The 21,837-nt window shown below is 41.9% G+C and overlaps 1 protein-coding gene across 4 annotated transcripts in view; it reads left to right on the plus strand.

Annotated features, from left to right (window-relative positions):
* FMNL2 (formin like 2) overlaps positions 1–21,837 on the plus strand; it is a 316,097-nt gene that overhangs the window by 257,937 nt on the left and 36,323 nt on the right. For all 4 annotated transcript variants that reach the window (XM_028830702.2, XM_028830704.2, XM_028830700.2 and 1 more), the window contains exons 10-11: positions 16,108–16,182; positions 20,217–20,327. In XM_028830702.2, the coding sequence (XP_028686535.1) occupies positions 16,108–16,182; positions 20,217–20,327 (186 nt within the window). The remainder of the gene's footprint in view (positions 1–16,107; positions 16,183–20,216; positions 20,328–21,837) is intronic.

A 21,837-nucleotide genomic window follows, 5' to 3' on the forward strand; every position in this document is an offset into this window, starting at 1 on the left:
TTAGATTTTTCCTCTGGTAACTTTTTTTTTTTTTTGAGACAGAGTCTCACTCTGTCGCCCGGGCTGGAGTGCAGTGGCGCGGTCTCAGCTCACTGGAACCTCCGCCTCCCAGGTTCAAGTGATTCTCCTGCCTCAGCCTCCCGAGTAGCTGGGACTATAGGTGAGTGCCACCACGCCTGGCTAATTTGTTTGTATTTTTAGTAGAGACGGGGAATCACGAGGCCAGGCTGGTCTCGAACTCCTGACCTCGTGATTCGCCCACCTTGGCCTCCCAAAGTGCTAGGATTACAGATGTGAGCCATTGCGCCCGGCCTCCATCTGGTAACATTTTATATGGCTAGATTTGTCTTTTCTAAAGATGCTCAGTTATCTTTTGTGTAACATCTCTCCAAACTACCACCTTTTCTTCAAAACTGTGAAACAGAATCAGAACTCTTTGGAATTTCCAACAAACTGTTGAACAAATATACTTTTTACGATGATCCCGTTACAGGGTAAAGGGGAGTTCGTTAGAAAATAAAAGGCATCAGGCCAGGCGTGATGGCTCATGCTGGTAATCCCAGCACCCTGGGACACCTAGGTGGAAGGATTGCTGTAGGCTGGGAGTTCACAGCTAGCATGGGCAACAAGGTAAGACCCTGCCTCTAAAGAAAATACAAAAATTAGCCAGGCATGATGGTGCGCGCTTGTGGTCCCAGGTACTCGGGAGGCTGAAGTCAGAGGATTGCTTGGGTCCGGGGGTCAAGATTGCGGTGAGCTGTGATCACACCGCTGCACTCCAGCCTGGGCAACAGAGCGAGAACCTGTCTCTAAAGAAAAGATAAGGCGGCCGGGTGCGGTGGCTCACGCCTGTAATCCCAGCACTTTGGGAGGCTGAGGCAGGTGGATCACGAGGTCTGGAGTGCGAGACCATCCTGGCCAACATGGTGAAACCCCGTCTCTACTAAAAATACAAAAAATGAGCTGGGCGAGGTGGCGGGCGCCTGTAGTCTCAGCTACTCGGGAGGCTGAGGCAGGAGAATAGCTTGAACCTGGGAGGTGGAGGTTGCAGTGAGCCCAGATCGGGCCACTGCACTCCAGCCTGGCGACAGAGCAAGACTCTGTCTCAAAAAAAAAAAAAAAAAAAAAAAAAAATAAGTCATGATTTCTGTGCCACAGAAGTTTTTATTGCCTTGAGAAAGGCAGGACTGACTTTAATAGGTATTTAGTTGAGGACCAAATATACACTAAGGTCAACACTTAAGAGGACAGTAATTTAAAACTTTAAGAATTGTGCATACATTTACATTTGTATACCTAATTATGATTTAAACCAAAATGTTAGGTGTTATTGACAATGAATGTGTGTACTGAGCTTGACTTTCTATGTGAGTCAAGTTCAAATTTCATTTGAAATTTAAACTCTTGTAAAACATAAGCACGTGTTTTATTTATGTGGGGTTTCTCGTCAATAAGGGTTTTGTTTGTTGGTTTCTTTCAAACTAGCAATTCTCTTCAGAAAGAAAGCATGAGCAGATTTCATGAATCAATTCCATTCTCTTCTTTATTGTAAACATTAGTGTATTTATGTCATGTACATAAAAAGGCATATACATATGCAGAAATAGTAAGGCTACTATTAGTTAATTTTCTATTTAATAAAAAATTTATTGTTTGTTTATTGTTTCCTTAGTGCTGGCAGACTAGTATATATTATTTTGTTAATTCTCATATATATAATCTGAGGTTGGAACACAGAGGGAGAGCTCAGAGCAAATGGGCCTACTGACGTCTCTAGTAAATGGCAACTCTGGGATTTTTACACAGATCCATTTAACTCAGAGTTCATATACAGCCTTACATAACATGTCTCACATTCCAGGCACTTCCCACACATGTTTGTATATTGTCCTCAATTTTCCACCAAAAAGCAAACCTAATGGAAATGGTTAGAGATTGGGTAGATTATTGGGGTGTTTAAAATTACTGGTAAAATTCAGAACAGACCATGCTGTTTGTACAGGGCTCAGTGGGAGAAGCGGGTAGGTCCTGAGCAGGGTGATCAGGAAGGGAAGAGACCTGATTTGATGGAGAGAATTCTGGGAGCAGAGAGATTGCCATGAAATCTGTCTCAAAGGCAGCATAAGTCAGAATATATTTGTTCTTTAACCAGGAAAAATATCTGACCGGGGCCCATGTGACAGAACAAAACTTGACTTGAGGCAGGCATGAATGAGGTTCTGAGGAAACAGTGGTGGAGAGACTGGAAACCTGTGATTTAAACAAACAAACAAACAAACAACAACAAAAAAAACACATCCTCTAGAAGATAGATACGAATAGGAGGGAAAAAAGAGAAGGGAAGAAATTCACAGTTACGTAATACCTTGCAGCTTAGAAAATGCTTTATGTATATTGCAGTTGATTCTGTGGAAATCTGCCTCTTATGTAATTTGGATAAAACTTTAGGAGTATTGTGTAGCTCTGCATAAAATACAGTACAAGGGAGAGATGCTGGAGTCTGGAAGACAGGTGGTTCAGTTGTCAAATGACTGAGCCCTGGACCCAGTTTGTGGCCATAGCAATGAATATGAAGCCAAAAAATGAAAGAAAAGGCGAGAGATAGGGTGATCCACTGAATATGAGAATGGAAACAAGAGGAGAATAAGAATCTGTTCAAATAATATGCACTTAATGAAGAGGAAAGTAGCCCAACCATAGTGAACAAATACAATCTGGGGATTTATTTTTGCAGGCAAAGAAAATACAACTTAAAAAAAAATTTTTTTTTTTTTTTTAGTGAGGGTGTAATGCCCGAGGTCAGATTCTTAGCTGTACAATGAAGGTAATGAATGAGGAAGCAAATTGAAACAGAAGTGATTAGGGAGAGAGGGACAGAGAGAGAGAGAGTGTTTGAGAGAGAGAGAGAGATACAAATAGGGATTGTAACTAAGTAACTAAGGAGGAAAACTCCCTCACAGGGACCCTAGTTCAGAAAGAAAAGAGTGAAGAGACAAGGTTAGAATGGGCTAGAAGCATGCTCAGAAGAGACCAGCACAGTACAAAGGGGAAGATTTGGTCAAGAGGATAAGAGGATTCCTTGTGGGTCTGGTATATTGTGATGTAAGTTTTTGCTTTAGGTGAGAAGTTAGTCAAGTGGTTTTTATATCCCTTCCAAGTCTACAATTTTATGATTCTATATAAAACTTTGTCTACACATACCTATGTATGTAGCATGTATTGTGTGTACATATTCAAATACTTCCCTCTAAGATAGATTAAGTGCTTCTTTGACTGCAGATACGAAAACAAGGTACCTAGATAATAAAATGATAGGTGCTTTCATTTTCAAACAAGAACAAAAACTGACATATCTGAGGCCAGTTGGCAGGATAGCAGTAGTCCTAAAAGAGATCACTATGACTGTAGACAGTGTTGTGACTTTGGTCCTAAGTTCCCTTTTATGATTACCTGGAAGGTGGCTGCATCAATCCCTTGGCTCAAGTTTCGTTTAAAAAATCTGCCATGTGTCTAAGGACCTCAGTGTTTCCCTAGCCTGAGAGTGAGCTGGCTGTGCTGGCCGTGCTGTTAGTACCGCCGCTCGAGGTACGGTTGAGGACTTGTCTGCGAAGAGGCATCCCTGGCTTGTGTAACTTTTGAAAGATGGAGCTTTTGAGTCTTGATTTAAGCTTTTCGTTTCCCAGCTCCCCTGTCCTACCCCAAACTGTTCTGCCCACTGCAGCTCAACAGCCATTCTTTATTCCTTTCAACACAGTGATGTGTGTGGCTCCTGCCCAGCTCTTTAATTCTGTATATCAGTCTGCCAAGAATATATAGTCAGACTCGGTTTTCATTCACAATTGACTGAAACACACTCACTAGAAGAAAATGGCCCAGTGGTTCCTACTTATGGTCCAACAGTCACTGTCAGTCACCCCTCATCTTGCAGTTGAGCTCTCTGACAAGATGTTCCCCCCAAGCTCTGCGTCACAGGGGAGTGGAAATGGCCAGTCATGGTAACATGAGCTATAGGCTCTGTGTTGTTTTGGCAGTTTGGTTTTGGCAGTGGAAAATGAGGGCTCCTTCCCTGCCAATAAATGTACTAGCAACACATGTGATATCCCAGATTTACTGGTTCACCACCAAGAACAACACTGAATTTTTCATTTTCAACTATTTTCCAGGAATAGGTGTAAAATTAGTAAATGGTGCTTTCTATGTGGAATGTGTCAAGAACATGTTTAGCACATTGGTCAAAGATAATGATCTTTTTGTTCCTTGTGTATTTTTTCATGATTGATTGATTGATTGTTGTTGTTTTTGAGACAGAGTCTTGCTCTTATCACCCAGGCTGGAGTGCAGTGGCACAATCTCGGCTCACTGCAACCTCCGCCTCCCGAGTTCAGGCAGTTCTTGTGCCTCAGGCTCCTGAGTAGTTGAGACTACAGACACACCACCACGCCTAGCTAATTTTTGTATTTTTTAGTAGACACAGGGTTTTGCCGTGTTGGCCAGGCTGGTCTTGAACTCCTGACCTCAAGTGATCTGCCTGCCATGGCCTCCCAAAGTGCTGAGATTACAGGCATGAACCACCATGTCCGGCCCATGATTGTTTCATATTATGGTGTCAGGCGTGCCAGACAAATTTGTTTACTTGGGTGGATTCATTCAGTATGAATTTCTGAACTTTGGGGAATGTGTGTTCTGTATTTTTTTCCCATGAGGAGGATATCTCTTTCTGTCCCTTTCCCATATTCTTGCTTGAAATCTAACATTCACCTGGCTTTGGGAAAAGAATATCGTCTAGCCTTGTAATGAGTCTACATGTGACAGAGTGGGTACATCCCAGAGATAATCAGAGAACAGTTAGGAGCTGCTTCCATCCAACCTGATAAGTACCAGGGATTGTACCTGGCCTTATTAAACAGAAGAACTGCAAGGAAGTCTTTTTTGTTTGTTTTTTTTTTGAGACGCAGTGTCTCTCTGCTGCCCCATCTGGAGTGCGGTGGCACCATCTCGGTTCACTGCAACCTCCGCCTCCCAGGTTTAAGCGATTCTCCTGCCTCCGCCTCCAGAATGGCTGGGATTATAGGCGCGCACCACCACACCTGGCTAATTTTTGTATTTTTAGTGGAGATGGGGTTTTGCCATATTGGCCAGGCTGGTCTTGAACTCCTGACCTCAAGTGATCTGCCCACCTCGGCCTGCCAAAGTGCTGAAATTACAGGCGTGAGCCACTGCGCCCGGCTGTCTTTTTTTTCTACCTTGGAAAATGGTGGGGGGCTCCTTTCTATATGAAGACACTCTCTGTGTGATGTGGCTTCATATTTATGCAGAGATGATACATTTAGTTGTTCCTTATATGGTAGGGTTGATTCACAAACAATCTTGCAATAAATTTTACTATTAGTTACCCATTTATTTGCGTCTTTAGATTTTAGGTTTAAGAATTCATCATCTTTGTAGAAGTAGAGGCTATTCTGTAATCCAGTAGTTTCCAACTTTTGGCCCCTGGAGCCCTTTTTATACTCTTAAAAATCACTGAGGTCCCTAAAGAGCTTTTGCTTATGTAGGTTATGTGTTGATATTTTCTGTATTAGAAATTACAACAAAATTTCAGTCCAGGCATGGTGGCTCACATTTGTAATCTCAGCACTTCGGGAGATTGACTCGTAGAAGATAGCTGCATTCTTAGATGTGCTCCTGCATTTAGTCACTTCTGCTGTTGTTTTTGTTGAAGTAGATGAAGAAAAGTTAGCTTCACACCGATAGGTAGATGCAAAAGAATTATGTCAACAGCATTTTCAGATAATAGTGGACATTCTTCTTTGATACTATACAAACACTAGACAAGTAGTAATTTCTTAAAGGTTAGTTACAAAGTAGAATCTGAAATCATATCAGTGAACTTTTTCCATACTGTTGGCATTAAAATCTATTTGCCTATATTGCACCTTGAATGAATTTATCAATTTGTAGCAGCATTCAGTGATCATTTGGAAAATAATGGTACACTGAGTTTTCTAGATCTTCTAATAATTGGCACATTTTCTAATGTAATATTTTAACAAATCACATGCATTGTTTTTACCTCCAGTCTCATTAGAAAATTCTTTAAATACTGGGAAGCAGTCAGCTTGGTGGTGGGTACAGTTTTCATGTGTTTGAAAGCTTAATTTTTATCATTGACAACAAATATTGTCAGCTGTTATCTTTAAATTATAAGGTGTACTTTGTTCATTTTCAAGAAAATATCTGCCAAGTGCAGAAGTCTGAATCTGCCAGTCATGCTTTCAAGTAAGAATAAAGAGTGGCTAGTTCATCTTGCAACTGAAACAATCACAGAAATGCTTTTTCCTCAAGACAGCCATACTTCAATATGTGGCAGAAATGCTTTATGCAGACTCCCCATTTCATCATCTAGAGTATCATGAAGATGTGTATCTAGGGCTTGAGATGTATAAAATTAATACCTTTTACTGCTTCATCAGTGATATTCTTAAGTGAAGCTGGCTTTTTTTAAAAAACTGAGAATGCATAGCTTTGATGAATACAGGGATTACTGGTATAAGTTGGTGCACTGCCTTGATGCATGCTATGGCACTGGCAGTATTCACTCATTGTTCCTTTTGTGCCACCAGTGCCAACTGCCAACTCTGTGAAAGTATTAAGTAACATCTTATTATACAAATAATGCTGCCCTCACAAACCTCATAAAAGGGCCTCAAGTACCCTTGGTGTTCAAGGACCACACTTTAAGAACTGGTACCCAAATCCATTGTCTGCTGTCATCGTGGGCTGGGTGGAAGTGGTTCCAACTAGCTAAGTGCAAAGTCCTTCTGGTTAAGACCCAGAGGTGACCGTGGGTGTTAGGGTGAGCTTGGGGAAAAGCAAAGATGAAAGTAGAAGGGATGGGAAATGAGAGAAGTGAGCTATAGACAAACTGCAGGCATTTGCCTGTTGTTGGCCTGAGATATTTGATCTAAACAAGAGTCCTTGTCTTCAAGGGTTCTGCATTCATGGCACACCGTGCACTGATTAGATTTGTAATGATTCAGATGTGAGGAGAGCATGGGCTGACAGCTGCCTCTTGGGCAGGCCCCCAGATCTGAAATTCCTACAGGCTTTAGACAGCTCTAGCGACATGCCCTTGCTGTGGTTTAGAGAACATGTGATGACCCCTAGAGAGTCATTGTGTCCCTTCCCTTGCTTAAGTTGACCTAATTGGATATGCTCAAAGGATGAAGCTGTGAAGAGAAATGATTGAAAATAAAGAACAGTGTTAGGCTCCTTCTACTTTGAGGAGTCTGACTGATAAGTCATCCCAGAGAGGACTGGAGGCCTTTGTCATGTAATCCTCAGGTAGCTATTTAAATACCATTCTCAGGCTGGGTGCGGTGGCTCCTGTCTGTAATCCCAGCACTTTGGGAGGCCGAAGTGGGCGGATCACTTGAGGCCAGGAGTTCGAGACCAGCCCGGCCAACATGGCGAAACCCCATTTCTACTAAAAATACAAAAATTAGCCAGGCCTGGTGGCATGTACCTTTAATTCCAGCTACTCAGGAGGCTGAGGCAGGAGAATTGCTTGAACCTGGGAGGTGGAGGTTGCAGTGAGCCAAGATTGCGCCACTGCACTCCAGCCTGGGCGACAGAGCGAGATTCTGTCTCAATCAGTCAATCAGTAAATATCATTCTTTATTGAAGAAATGGAAGGCATTCTGGCTTTCCAGTAGAAATGGAAGTGTATTAGTCAGGGCTCTCCAGAGAAACAGAACCAACAGGACATCTGTAGATATATCTGTAGATACAAGAGGAAACACTATGGGAATTGCTCACGCGGTTATGGAGGTAGAGAAGTTCCATGATACGCATCTGCAAGCTGGAAATCCAGGAAAGCTAGGGTGTCATTCAGCTCGAGTCTGAAGGCCTGAGAAGTAAGATCCAGTGGTGTAAGTTATGGAGTCTGAAAGCCTGAGAACCAAGAGCTCCAATGTCCAAGGGCAGGGGACGAAGATGGATGTCCCAGCTCAAGATGAGAGAGAATTCACCCTTCCTCCAAATTCTTTTTGTTCTATTTGGGCCCTCAGTGGATTGGAGATGCCCAGCCACATTGGAGAGGGAGATCTTCCTTACTCACCCTCGCAGACACACCCAGAAATATTTCACCAGCTCTCTGGGCATCACTTCACCGTCTCAAGTTGACGCATAAAGTTAACCATTACAAGTAGCCTTGAAAGACTCTGTGTTCTTCATAATGACCAGGAGATACGAGGCTTGCATTGAAGCTAGAGAGGTTCAGGCTGGACTTGAAGCATATTTTGGAAATAGATTATTTATGACCTATTGTAAGGAGTTTTACTCTCTAGAATTTATTGAGGGTCATCTTTTTGTTTTTAGAGGAGTAGTTTAAGGGGTGATGTGTCAATGAGTCGTCCTTCGGGGATTTTACTATCCTTTTGCTTGTAACTTTGGATTCTTTGTTCAGTACACAAAATATGGGTGTGAAAAGTAAGACAGTCATCTGGCTGCTCTGTGTGCCTCCTGCCAAACATCTGGATATTTGGAAACATCTGGAAAAGTTACTGAAGTTTTCACAAGGGTGTTTAGCATTTTGCGGATGAAACCCCAGGCTCATAGTCATCTCCTGGTCCAGGGTTGATATAAATGTTGTATTTATGAAGGAGAAGGGTTGACTAGGTTATAGAATACATTTAGTTGCTTAGCTTTCATTAGTTTTTGTTTTAGCGGAGTGAGATAAGGTTGTTCAGTTTCAGAGCATTTCAGCCGGGTGAACACATCCACAGTTAAATCCCAAGGAGACATGAGAGCCAGCAGCCGGTCGGAGTGATCTGCTTCTGTCACGGCTGCTGCTTGGTGTATGTGTATGAAATGTCCAGTCACTTCAAGAGACAACAATAACAGACCATTGACAGCCACAGAACACCCCAGAAAAGTGGTTTCATTGGGCCATGATGGCGTCAGTAACCCTCAGACTGCTGGTGCACTCAGTAGATGGTAAAAGATGGTTTTCACCTAGGACTAACTGTGAAATGACTGTTTACTTCATGAGGCCCTGAAAAGAAAACGGAACTTTTGTTCTCAGGCAGGCCCGGAGAAGGGTTGTCTAATCAGTCATAATAGAGTGTGTGCCTCTAAAACGGTGCCTTCCTGCAGGGAGCCTTGCAGATCACAGGGGCCTATTGTAAGAAGAGAAAAAGAAAGTATTGAGGCAGGCGCCAGGCAACAAGGCAAGAAGGAAACACTTAAGCAAAGGGCCTTTAATTTTTATATAACTAACCCAGAAGCATATTTTATAGCCATCTCGTAAGAGTCAGGCCTCAGTTTGGCTACAGACTTTGCTTGCTTTCCTGGGAGCTGTTGCTGGGGAAAGCCAGAGACTGTTACTGACCTTGAAGAGGGATAGAGAGGTGGCTGAAGGACAGCAAGTGTTCACTTCAACATCTGGCTGGCAAGATAATACCCAAGGTTTTTGTAAAACCATCTCATCTCCACTATTAACCTTTAGGGAAAGCATCCCCTAACGGCTGCCCACCCTTTGAGATGCTTTAAACTATAGCCACCTTTGCATCCAGAGCCCCAGATTAATCCAAATGGTTTGGGGCACTGTTCACAAATGTCCTTCACAGATGTTGGAGACCATAGTTGGAGTTTTTTTGGCAGAAGTTGTGCTTTTGCTTCAGTTCTCCTTTACGTGAAAATGAATCTTGCTTGTCCTGGTTGTGGCCCACGTTATCTCTGCAGGGTGTGGGATTTCCCAGCTTCACAATCAGGAGTGAACCACATGGGGCAAGAGAGTGGTTTGACCTTTATGTTTGGTACTCAGGGCCGGCACAGCCAAGTGCATCCCTCTGAATTTGTTTCGGTGGAGCTTCCATGCCAGTCAGCTTGGTAATACCATGTTCTTTTGCCATGCTAAATGAGAATTTTAAACGTTCAAGAAATACTGAGGGAGAGATTTTTTTTCAAATTTTTTATTTGCAATGAAACCTTTTTTTTCCCCCTCAAAAGCAATCTTATCAGACCACTAGGTAAGTGTAAGAAAGAAAATCTGGATAGTGAGGGTAGAATTCTCAAGAACCTTACTTAGGCTTTCCCTTTCTCTGCCAAGCCCCTGACTTGGAATTCCCCCTTACTCCCAAAGCTCTGTAACCCATATAGTTTCTTCTCCTTTATTTTTATTTTTATTTTGAGATGGAGTCTTGCTGTGTCACCTAGGCTGGAATGCAGTGGCACGATGTCAGCTCACTGCAACCTCCATCTCCTGGGTTCAAGCCTGGTGCCCGCCACCACGCCCAGCTAATTTTTGCATTTTTAGTAGAGACAGGTTTTCACTACGTTGGCCGGGCTGGTCTCGAACTCCTGATCTCAGGTGATCTGCCCACCTCGGCCTCCCAAAGTGCTGGGATTACAGGCATGAGCCACCACGCTGGCCAATTGCTTTCTTAAAGTATGGCTTGCAAACCAGCAGTATCATCTAAGGCTCTCTCTTTTTTTTTTTTTTTTTGGAGATGGAGTCTCACTCTGTTACCCAGGCTAGAGTGCAGTGGTGTGACCTTGGCTCACTAGAACCTCCACCTCCCAGGTTCAAGTGATTCTCCCGTCTCAGCCTTCCTAATAGCTGGGATTACAGGTGCCCACTACCATGCCTGATTAATTTTTGTATTTCTAGTAGAAACGGGGTTTTGCTATGTTGGCCAGGCTGGTCTCAAACTCCTGACCTCAGGTGATCTACCTGCTTTGGCCTCCCAAAGTGCTGGGAGTACAGGTGTGAGCCACCGTGGCCAGCCTAAGGCTCTCAACTTGATGGGTGTGAAAACTGAAGTCCAGGGATGTTTGCTGAGTGGTCCAAGCTAACAACAGGGTAGTGGCTGAAATGTGACTTATAACCCAGGTTTTACAATCTCGTCTAATATGCCACATAGTCCCATTTTTACCCTTATTTTCCCCCATCAGCGTTAGAGCTTGAAGTTACAAAGAGAGGCAGTTGTATCAGGCAGGACCCCACAGGGATGGTCAGATAGGTGGCTGTGTTAGCAGAAGGAAGTCTGTGGTCCAGAATTGGAGCCTGATCATTTTTACTTTACACAGCATTAACTGGAATCATGAATTTATTCACATGCAACCAGTTTATAGATGATTTATAATGAAGATGCCTCTTGATTTTCAGTAGGGTACGTACTTTGCCAGGGCATATACTTTTATTTGTCTGCTGGTTTACTTAATTTCTGGTAGCCCCAGCTGCTAGCAGTAGTGGTCTGATTCCTGATAGGGCAGTCCAGTGCACAAAACGGCTCCTTGCCACTCTACTTGGCTCAGTTTTTCTGTGGGTCTTAAACTTTCTCCCCACCCCACTTAATAGAGTACATGCTATTGATGTGGAAATTGGTATCAAAGCTGGTGGGAGAATGAGATATACCAGTGAATATAAAAGTCAAGAATGACACGTTTCAGTTGCAAGAATATAGCTTTTTTATTAAAAAGTTTTTGTACCGTGTATTATCTGGCCCTTGTGGGCAGATGGAAGTGGTATGCACCCATATAGAATGTGTAATGATGTACATGTGCAAATATGCTCCTTGCTCTTGTAAACATTTTGATGAAGCGCTTGAGTTCATTCCCATGCAGGCCAATGCATGGATTCTGAAAATAACTGAAAATTAGTGTCTCGTTCCTTTCATCCTCACCGATTTCCTAAAGAGACCACCACAAAGGAGAGAGCATGGTCCACCGTGATTGTCCTGTTTCACCCAGTGTGTGGGGGTGCTCCAGATGTGAGCAGTATGAATGAAGACGACTTTCCTTTGATGTGGGACACAACTTTTACCAACCTTCCCCAAACATATCTTCCTGTTTCCTGTGGGATTGTAGTGTACACTTGTTTAATGACTGCTAAAGTAATGGAGAAACAAATGTGAATCTGGCCTGCATGCTTCCTTTCCTTCCTTAGAAACAAAGGGGGACTCTGGAATCCATGCTGTGCCTGTGGAACATGTCAGGAAACACAACCCTGAGTTCATTAGTTGAGATTGGCAGCAAAGCAATCCTGGGCCTGGTGGAGCTGTGGTAATAGGCATCTTTCTAGTCCTTACCGTGGAGAGTAGTCACTCTGTTGCTTTCAAGGTTTCCCAAAGCCAGAATTTGTTTTGGTAATGTCATTTTGTGCATTTGGATTATTTTCACCAAGCTCATAGCAGCTATAAATAGGAAGATATTTAAGTCTGTTTTTTTTTTTTTTTTTTTTTTTAAGATTAAAGGTATTTATCTGTTTTGTAACGCACATGTTCTCAGCAGGGATTTGTCTGTTGTGACAGAATGAGGGATCTCTAAAGAAACACATATATTCAAGGCTCTTCTTAACATCTACTTCAGGTCTATCTGCCAGGCTAGTGCTGTGGTTTTTGAGATCCTTATTCACCGTGAAATCTAGTGTTACTTGTTCTATATTTGATGCCATCTTTTAAAGTAACAGGCTATGAGTATTTTGTTGCTGTCCACATGTGCTTTTCCAGCCATTTAAAAACCTATTTTTTCTAAGACCCAACATGCACCCCCTGATTATTTTTGGGTTACCTCATTATTCATTGCATTTATGCAGGGGCAGTGCGTCAATTCTTGTGGCATTCCTATGATACCCAGTTACAGTAACTGTTTGTGTTGCTCAGTTAGAAGCTGAATGAGCTGGAGATTTAATGATCTAGTAAATCAGTTTATAATTGGTAGTCAGTAAGGCTGAGGGTTTAATCAGCTAGTCTGATATTATATGAACCATTGGTTCCCAGATGCTGGTCCAGCAACCATGAGTATTCACAGATTTCTAGGCCCATCTGGAGAGATTCTTATTCAGTACGTCTCAATATAAATTCTAGGAATCTATCATTTTTAGAGGTTCCATGGAAGCTTCTGGTGCAGGGATGTCAAAGTATGCATGATATAATGATTGTGTCTTTCAGTGATAACATTTTTCATCTCTGTGTGTCTCAGATAGTGCTGGAATGCCTTAACTGCCTTCTTTAGTGGAATCTGTTTATATGGGCATTCTGAGCTATGTGGGAAAAGGAACCTCAGGCTGGCCATCGGGGACCTGGTTCTAGCCGTGGTTCTGGCACTCTCTCAACCTTTCATGAGGTTAGAGAGGTTTAATCTCTGAGTAGGTCTGATTCATAAATTGAGAGCATCAGATTATGCAAGGTATTTTTCTGCTTTCTAACATTCTTTGAAGAGCTTTGCCTCCCTAGGAATTGTTTTTGTTGTCACTGTTCATGAACAGCTATTGCCTCATTTAGTTTAGCGTGTGCCTAGTCCCTCAACCAAACATTAGTTACGGTCTGCTTCTCAGGAGAGCTGGTAGCTCTCCCCAAATTCAGGATCGCCTCTTTTCCTCTTCTCTTACTGGCACTACCAATTACCCACAAGACTGAAGTAAACTGGTTTTTGTCAGACAGAGTCTTGCTTTGTCACCCAGACTGGAGTGCAGTGCAGTTCACTGGCTCACTGCAACCTTTGCTTCCGGGTCCAAGCAATTCTCCTGCCTCAGCCTCCCAAGTAGTTGGGATTACAGGTGCGTGCCACCACTCCTGGCTAATTTTAGTATTTTTAGTAGAGACAGGGTTTCACCATATTGGCCAGTCTGGTCTCGAACTCTTGACCTCAGGTTATCTGCCCGCCGCATCCTCCCAAAGTGCTGGGATTACAGGTGAGAGCCACTGTGCCCAGCCTATATTGGGGTTTCTCCTAAAGAAAATTCACATTGTAGTTCTGACCTTTTGTATGTAAAACCTCAGCGTTTTTTACCCACAGGTCCCTTTTTGCAGGCAAGGGATGCTTGTCTCTTCGGGCATAATGTGGCTGATGTCATAGTCTAGGGAGCTGGGCTTGTACTGCCTCACCCCCTTCAACAAACCTTTCATTTCTAGGAAATAGCTGTATATTGTCTAGAGGGGCCAGCTGAGGATGGGGGCAGAACATGGTAACCCCTTAAATCTCTGGTTCTCAGCCATTGTGGAGCATCAAAATGATCCGTGGCGCTTTTAAAATTATGCATACCCATGTCCCCCCAGCACCGCCTGGTCCTGTTGAATCAGACTCTTCAGTGTGGGATTGGACGTGTGTGTGCGTGTGTGTGTATGTATTTTTAAGACAGGGTCTGGCTCTGTTGCCCAGGCTGGTGTGTGGCATGATCACAGCTCACTGCAGCCTCGACCTCATGGGCTCAAAGTATCCTCCCACCTCAGCCTCCTGAGTAGCTGGGACTACAGGTGCTTGCCACCACACCTGGCTAATTTTTTAATTTTTATATTTAGTAGAGACGTGGTTTCATGATTTTGCCCAGGCTGGTCTTGAATTCTGGGACTCAAGAGATCTTCCTGCTTCGGCCTCTCAAAGTCCTGGGATTATAGGCATGAGCCACCGTGCCAGGCCAATTTTAAAGACTTTGCTTTAGACTCTGCCTTCCATGCACTGTCCCTCTGCATTCTGAAATTATTTTTTGTTAAGGCAGGTATAAATAAATTTTCACGGAGAGTTGTCATGAAAATGCAGTAAATGGTGGTCTGAATCTGTTGGAAATACTGCTTTGAGACTAGGAGGCCCTCAGAGGCTGAAGGCTGTTCATTTTAACATCTCCAGCCTATGGTTTAGAGACGGCCACCACTGAGGATTTACCCCCGGTGGTGCCTGTCTACCATGGTTGAATGCTTCATCATGGAGAACACGAAGTCATCCATCCTTTTGTGAAGTGAATTTTAACATAATTACTCATTTATCTTCTATTGGGTGCAATTTAACAAACATGATTAGGAACTTACAATGTGCCGAGCATTGATATAGGTGCTATGTAGTGAACAAAACAGAATTCCTGCCTTCGTGGGACTTTCTCTTCACCAAAAAATATATATATTCACATGGAGTTTCACATGACTGAATTAAATGGCTGCATTATGAAATAACATTTTACAAGAATTTTTGAGGATTGACCTGAGTTATCCCTGAGATCACAATGGAATCAGAAAATTTGGAGTTTAGCATGTGAAACCTGGATTACATTAGCAAAATGTTAACCAAGGAACTGTGTCGTACTAATGCAGCAAACAGTCAGGAGTGGTTCAGAGAAGTATTTTCTGAAGGTAAAATGAATAAACCAGTGGGTGTAGGACTTTGCCCCAAAAAAGTCAACCAAGGACATTGACAGAATGAAAGTTTGTCCTCTGACTTTAAAAATAAGTCTCCAGAGCTGGGCGTGGTGGTGCATGCTTGTACCCAGCTACTTGAGAGGCTGAGGCAGGAGGATTGCCTGAGCCCAGGAGGTTGAGGCTGTAATGATGTAATCATCATGCCACCGCATTCCAGCTTGGGTGACAGGGTGAGACCCTGTCTCCAAAATTAAAAAAAGAGTCACTTGATAGAAATCTTTTTTGACTTTTTTTTTTTTTTTTTAGCTCCTTGTATTTTATTTCATGTATATGCAAATACTTTTGGGTCCTGGAGTTACCAGTATTTTATGTTTGTTTTATCTGATCGATGGAAACATTAACTGAGCTGAATGCATGTGTTTCAGGATTCTGGGATGCTACTTCACCAATTACTGCAGATCTCTATACTCACCTTACATGGGTTAATAGCTTCCACAGTGTCTCTTTCTGTGTTATAGTTTATGCACTGAGATTTTCTCATTCAGTTAGATCTAATATGAACATTTTAAATGTGCCTTTTAAAGAATTTAAATACTCATATATTTTTGCATGTCTTTTTTCCTTTTTACAAAAGGAAACTAGGATCTTTTTTTTTTTTTTTTTTTACCGTGAACTACATTCTTGGATTCTGAATGCATGCTAAAAAATTGGTGAGACTACAAAGACAACCAATGAAAGAAAAACACATTTGATGTGGATTTCAAAATATCAAGAGAATATGGAAAAGAAACCAAGATCAGCTTTTGGTTCCAGCTCATATGGCTGTTTGTGAGTTACTAGCTTAGAAGGGAAGTAGATATTTTATGAGAGAGAAGAAGATAGATATTCTGGAAATGATTATTAAGCTGAAATTTCTGCATCTAATTTTGGAATGTTTATGTTTAGAAAGTCACATGCACAATGAAAATGTGTGTTTCAGGTTTGCGGAGAAAAACAGCGCTTTGAGAAGTTGATGGAACATTTCAGGAATGAAGACAATAACATAGATTTTATGGTGAGTTATTTCAGTATTCAATAAAGCAAACTCAATTTCAGCACTTTTTTCCTACACACACACACACACACACACACACACACACACACACACACATATTTATATTATAAAGGACAGGGAATTGCATTTAATATGCTGTAGATCCAATCTAGAATGTCCCTCTTAATCTGTATTTTCTCTTTGATTTCCAATTTTATTCCTTACATACACAGTATAGTAAAGACCAAAGTACTAATTACAGCAAATAAAGGGGAAGCCATGCAGTTGGAAACAGCCATGCCTGGTGCAAATGCTGCCATTGTTTAATTGTTGATGATGCTGCATAAGAATCCTTAGGGTAGAAGCAATCTTGACCTTTTTTATTTTTGCAGGCCCCTGCCAGTGCCCTTCTCCAGACTATATTCTTAAAAATTAAAGTGCTTTGGTTTGTAGAGTTGACTGTATGTATCTCCAACATGAATATGCAGCAGTGATTTTTTTCCTCTCTGATCTCTTCGTGCTGTGGTAGCTCTGTGAGGGTTTAATCATACTGGGACTCTCCTTGGCAGGTTAGGTGACATAACAAAACATGTGGTTCCACAGCAGTCCTGCCATTCTCGCGTAAGAAGAACATCAAAGTGAGTTGCAGTACTTCTGCATTCATAGACGTAAATCTTAATCTGGAAGGAAGATAGAATCTGCCACAGTGAATTTCTCCAGAAGTTTTACCCTTGGGTGTACCCAGATCTGTAGGTGCTACCCACTTCAGTTGTCCTAGGGAAATTCTAGACCCAGGAGATCCTAACCGGGGTGTAATTTCCCAGATCACTTCTAACCTGAAGCAGACGTACCAATCACTTCTTACCTTGCAGAGCCTATGCTTAGGATGCCAAGTGAAGTTTTCACTTGAATTGCTTCAGTGATTATAAAACATGAAACATAACTTTGCCGATTTCTAACCTTTTTGTGAAAAAAATGTTTGGAGTCCTCAAGTTTTATACACTCTTAGCCCTCATCCTCTTCCAAAATCAGTGAGAAAGATGAAATCCTTTATAGAGAAGATTTTCTGTTGCATAAAGCATGTTATTTGCTTTTCAAACTGTGTGTGTGTGTGTATATACACACACACTTTATAGATATACGTATATATACACACACGTATATGAAACAAGGGACACTTTTACATTGACTTTTAAAATCTTGTTATTAGGATTTTTTAGAGAAGTTAAGGCTAATGCTGGTCCTGGTGATAAATATGTAGAGAGATTGGTGCCTTGTCTCATGATGTCAGTTTCTTTCTTGTGCCGTTTTAGGGGAACTTATTCATTCTGTTAGAGTTGAGGTTGCAAACTGGAGGCTCTCACGCTGAAGCCAACCTACAGGCTTGTCTGTTCAGTCTGACAGTGATGACCCTACTTCAACAATTTGGGAATGATGCATAAAGATACACATCTGATTTTCTTGGAAACTGAAAATGTCTGAGAACACTGGGCCCCTGTTCCTGCAGTGTCAGCTGCTGGAGCCAAGCAGCCCCTATTGCTTTAGTCCAAAGATGTCCTCTCTAGTTTGTCACAGTCCACACCGTTCCCTGTTGTGTGACACAGCCCAGCCTGCTCATTTATGATACCTGCCAGACCTCCTTGCCATTTGAGTTTCTGCTGAAACTACAATTATATAAAGCCCTTTAAAACACCTGCACTAGCCATACACAAACTAGGTTCTATTTTCTGCCCGTTCATTTATTCACATATACGTGCATCGAGGTACCTTATTTAGAGGCTGCTATTACACAAGTCCTATGTGCTAGATTCATGCGTCACCTTCAGATAGTCGCCTCTTAGGCATATCATAAAACCCAGTAGATCGTTTAGACCTGTTTTCCAAAGAGAAATGGAAAGATGTTAGAATCCAGCCATATTTTCTCTTCAGAAAATGAGGCTTTTGATAAACTGCCTTGAGAACACAATTAGGTTGCACAGCCTCTGAAACAAGATATTCCTCATAACATATAATAAAAATTTTTTCTAATGTATATAAGACATTTTTATCCTTTTTCTGTATTTTTTTGTGGACAAAAGAAAACAAAAACTATTTTGTTTCTTTAAAAAATATTTTTCTAGTTTGTATTTTGTACATGCCTTTGTAAAGATATATTTTTTAAAGCTCACTTAGTGATAGAACCCGAGGTGATTTTTTTTTTTTTTTTTTTTTTTTTAGTAAATTGCAGTAGAGTCCTTCTGTAAGCTAGAGAGGTTACACATCTTCCAAAGATATCCAATGTATACCATATCTTCAAAGAATAATCTAACTCGATAAAAAAAAAATTGTAAACATAAAGGAAATTAGGTTTGGAGAGCGATGAGGAGTAAGGTGGTTCTCAGAATAAGTGTGACTCTGCATCCCTCAATCATGTTCCCTCCTTGCCGGAGACTCTGCTGAGTGACAGCCATGGAGGGAAAGCATTAGTAAGATGTTTCCACCATAAATAGACTGATTGTCACTGTGAAAAGCAAAATAGATCTGTTGAATGCTGTCCTTTTATTTACCCAACCGGGGACTGGTTTTCTCTTTGGCAGGTCTCAGAGCCACCGGTGCAGTTGTGGGGAGAAAGCAGTAAATTCCAGGCTTGTAGGGAATGCAGACTGGTTGATTATATGTAAAGATGGGTCAAGGATCTGTTCCTATCCTGTTGATATGGAAGAGCTCACAGGGAATTCTAGATGTGGTTACCTTGTGGTGAGATTGTAGGTGATTTAAATGTTCTTCTTAGAAAAAGTTCTTTGTAATAATATTCACATTTTGTACAACAAACCTGTAGTAATTTACACAGTTTATTTTATATACCTATATGACTTTTACTGAGATATAATTAACATATCATCAGATTCACCCAATTTATTTATAATCCAGTGCCTATTTAGGCTATTCACAGGGTTGTACAACCCTTACCACAATCTAATTTAGGACATAGTGTCACCCCCTCAAAAAAAAAGTCCTGTACCCATTGGCAGTCACTCCCATTTATCCCACCCTCAGCCCTAGGCAACCACTAACCTGCTTTCTATCTCAATAGTTTAGTCTGTTTTGGATTTTTTATATAAATGGAATCCTACAACATGTGGTCTTCTGTAACTGGTTTTTATCATTTAACATGTTTTCAGGTTTACGTTGTAACATGTGTTAGTACTTGATTGCTTTTTATTGTTTCATAATATTCCATTGTATGGATATACCACATTTTGTTTATCGGTTAATGGACATTGGGTTCTTCCTACTTTTTGGTTGTTATTAATGATGTTATTATGAACATCTGTGTACAGATTTTTATGTGGACATATGTTTTCATTTCTCTTAACTGTATATCTAGAAGTGGAATTGCTGGATCATATGATAATGCTGTGTTTATCATTTTGAGTAAAAGTCATACTTTTTAAAGTGGCCACCCTTTTTTCCATTACCACCAGCGATGGACGAGGGTTTTAATTTCTCCACATCCTTTCCAATTCTTGTTACTGTATTTTTTTTTATGATAGCCATCTTAGTGGTTGTGAAGTGGTATCTTATTGTGGTACCTCTGTGACTTTTGAATTTAAAAATAATTATAAAATATTTTTAAAGAACCAATGAGGCTGGGCGTGGTGGCTCAAGCCTGTAATCCCAGCACTTTGGGAGGCCGAGACGGGCGGATCACGAGTTCAGGAGATCGAGACCATCCTGGCTAACAGGGTGAAACCCCGTCTCTACTAAAATACAAAAAAAATTAGCCGGGCGAGGTGGCGGGCGCCTGTACTCCCAGCTACTCGGGAGGCTGAGGCAGGAGAATGGCGTGAACCCGGGAGGCGGGGCTTGCAGTGAGCTGAGATCCGGCCATTGCACTCCAGCCTGGGCAACAAAGCTAGACTCCTTCTCAAAAAAAAAAAAAAAAAAGAAACAATGAAATGAAGGAAAAGGAAATCGGTAAGTGAGCCTCTTTTGTGAAATTGAAAGCACATGTCTGCAGTTAAACTGAGAAAAAAGTTTGGAGCCCATCTAACCCCTTGACAATTTCATTTCAGGTGGCTTCTATGCAGTTTATTAATATTGTAGTCCATTCAGTAGAAGATATGAATTTCAGAGTTCACCTGCAGTATGAATTTACCAAATTAGGCCTGGATGAATACTTGGATGTGAGTATAGCTGTAACCTTTGGCTCTCATATAAGAATTGACTTCTTATATTGCCTACCCTCAAAGCTACGCTTCCATAGCAGCTAAAGAATGCCTAGAGCTCTATGCAGTCGACTACTGTAGTGCCAGTTAAAGGGAACTGAGCTGAGTGATGTATTCTGCCAGAGATGCTGGATTCTTGCAGGGCTCCTGGGACCTCAGGCCATCTTCTGCTAGCAGCCTTTTAGTACGGGAGTCGGATAACCTCTTGCAGCCTTGCTGCAGCTTTCCTCTGCTTTTGAGCTTCGTCTGGGTCAAGTCTCATTGCATCCTTCCTCTGGACTATTGGGCAATTTGCATTCTTGGTTGCTCTGGGGACCCCATGTGGGCAGGGAAAGTCAAGCCAAGACTGTATAGTGATGAGTCAGTGCTCAGAGCATAAAAAAAAACAATGAGGAAATGGACACCAGAGACTTCCTCCTGAAGCTGCTAAATTCTGCTTCAAGTGTTTGTGGCTTCAGAAGTTCCACTTTTAGTTCTTAGGAGAAGGAGGTTTAAAGTTTCCCTTTTTCTTACTCCCTTGCAGAAGTGGTTAGCCAGTTCCCTGAAGTTCTTCAGTTAAGAAACAGAAACTTGATGTGAAAATCAGAAATAGTCTTGAAAAGGCTGGTGGCTCACACCTGTAATTCCAGCATTTTGGGAGGCTGAGGTAGAGGATCACTTGAGCCTAGGAGTTCAAGACCAGCCTAGGCAACATAGTGAGACCCCATGTATACAAAAAACTAAAAAAATTAGCCAGGTATGGTGGTACGTGCCTGTGGTCCCAGCTGCTTGGGAAGCTGAGTAGGGGGATTATTTGAGTCTAGGATTTCCAGGCTGCAACAAGCTGTGACTGCACCAATGCACTCCAGTTTGGGTGGCAGGGTGAGACCCTGTGTCTAAAAAAGGAAAAGAAATGGACCCGAGGAACCAGGCAGTTTTGTTTTCCCTTTTGTATAGGAATGGTCTAGTGATACAGCAAGAATTGTTGACCTCAATTTCCTTCCTTTTTTTTTGAGACAGGGTTTCACTTTGTCACCCAGGCTGGAGTGCAGTGGTGCAGTCTTGGCTCACTGCAATCCCTGCTTCCTGGGTTCAAGCGATTCTCATGCCTCAGCCTCCTGAATAGCCTGGCTAATTTTTGTATTTTTAGTAGAGACAGGGTTTCACCATGTTGGCCAGGCTAGTCTCAAACTCCTGCCTCAAGTAATGCACCCAGCCAGTGATCTGAATGTCAAGGCTGTTTCCAGCTATGAAGAATATAGAAGTACTTCCTTTGGGCATCTCCAGCATTCAGTTGCCCATCTTTGTTAGAGATAAACCCAAGGGATTGTATAGACTGTACCCTCAGTTTATTGGGAGACGAATCACAGAGGTGGTTACTCTCAACCTGAAGGCCTTGCTTCCTAGACTGGCTGGGCTGCCCTTGAATAGACGGGCCTACTCTTATCTAAAGACTACTCAGGGAGAGGTGTAATAGATTTCCATTAAA

Source organism: Macaca mulatta, chromosome 12, assembly GCF_049350105.2.
Source record: "Macaca mulatta isolate MMU2019108-1 chromosome 12, T2T-MMU8v2.0, whole genome shotgun sequence".
NCBI lineage: Eukaryota > Metazoa > Chordata > Mammalia > Primates > Cercopithecidae > Macaca > Macaca mulatta.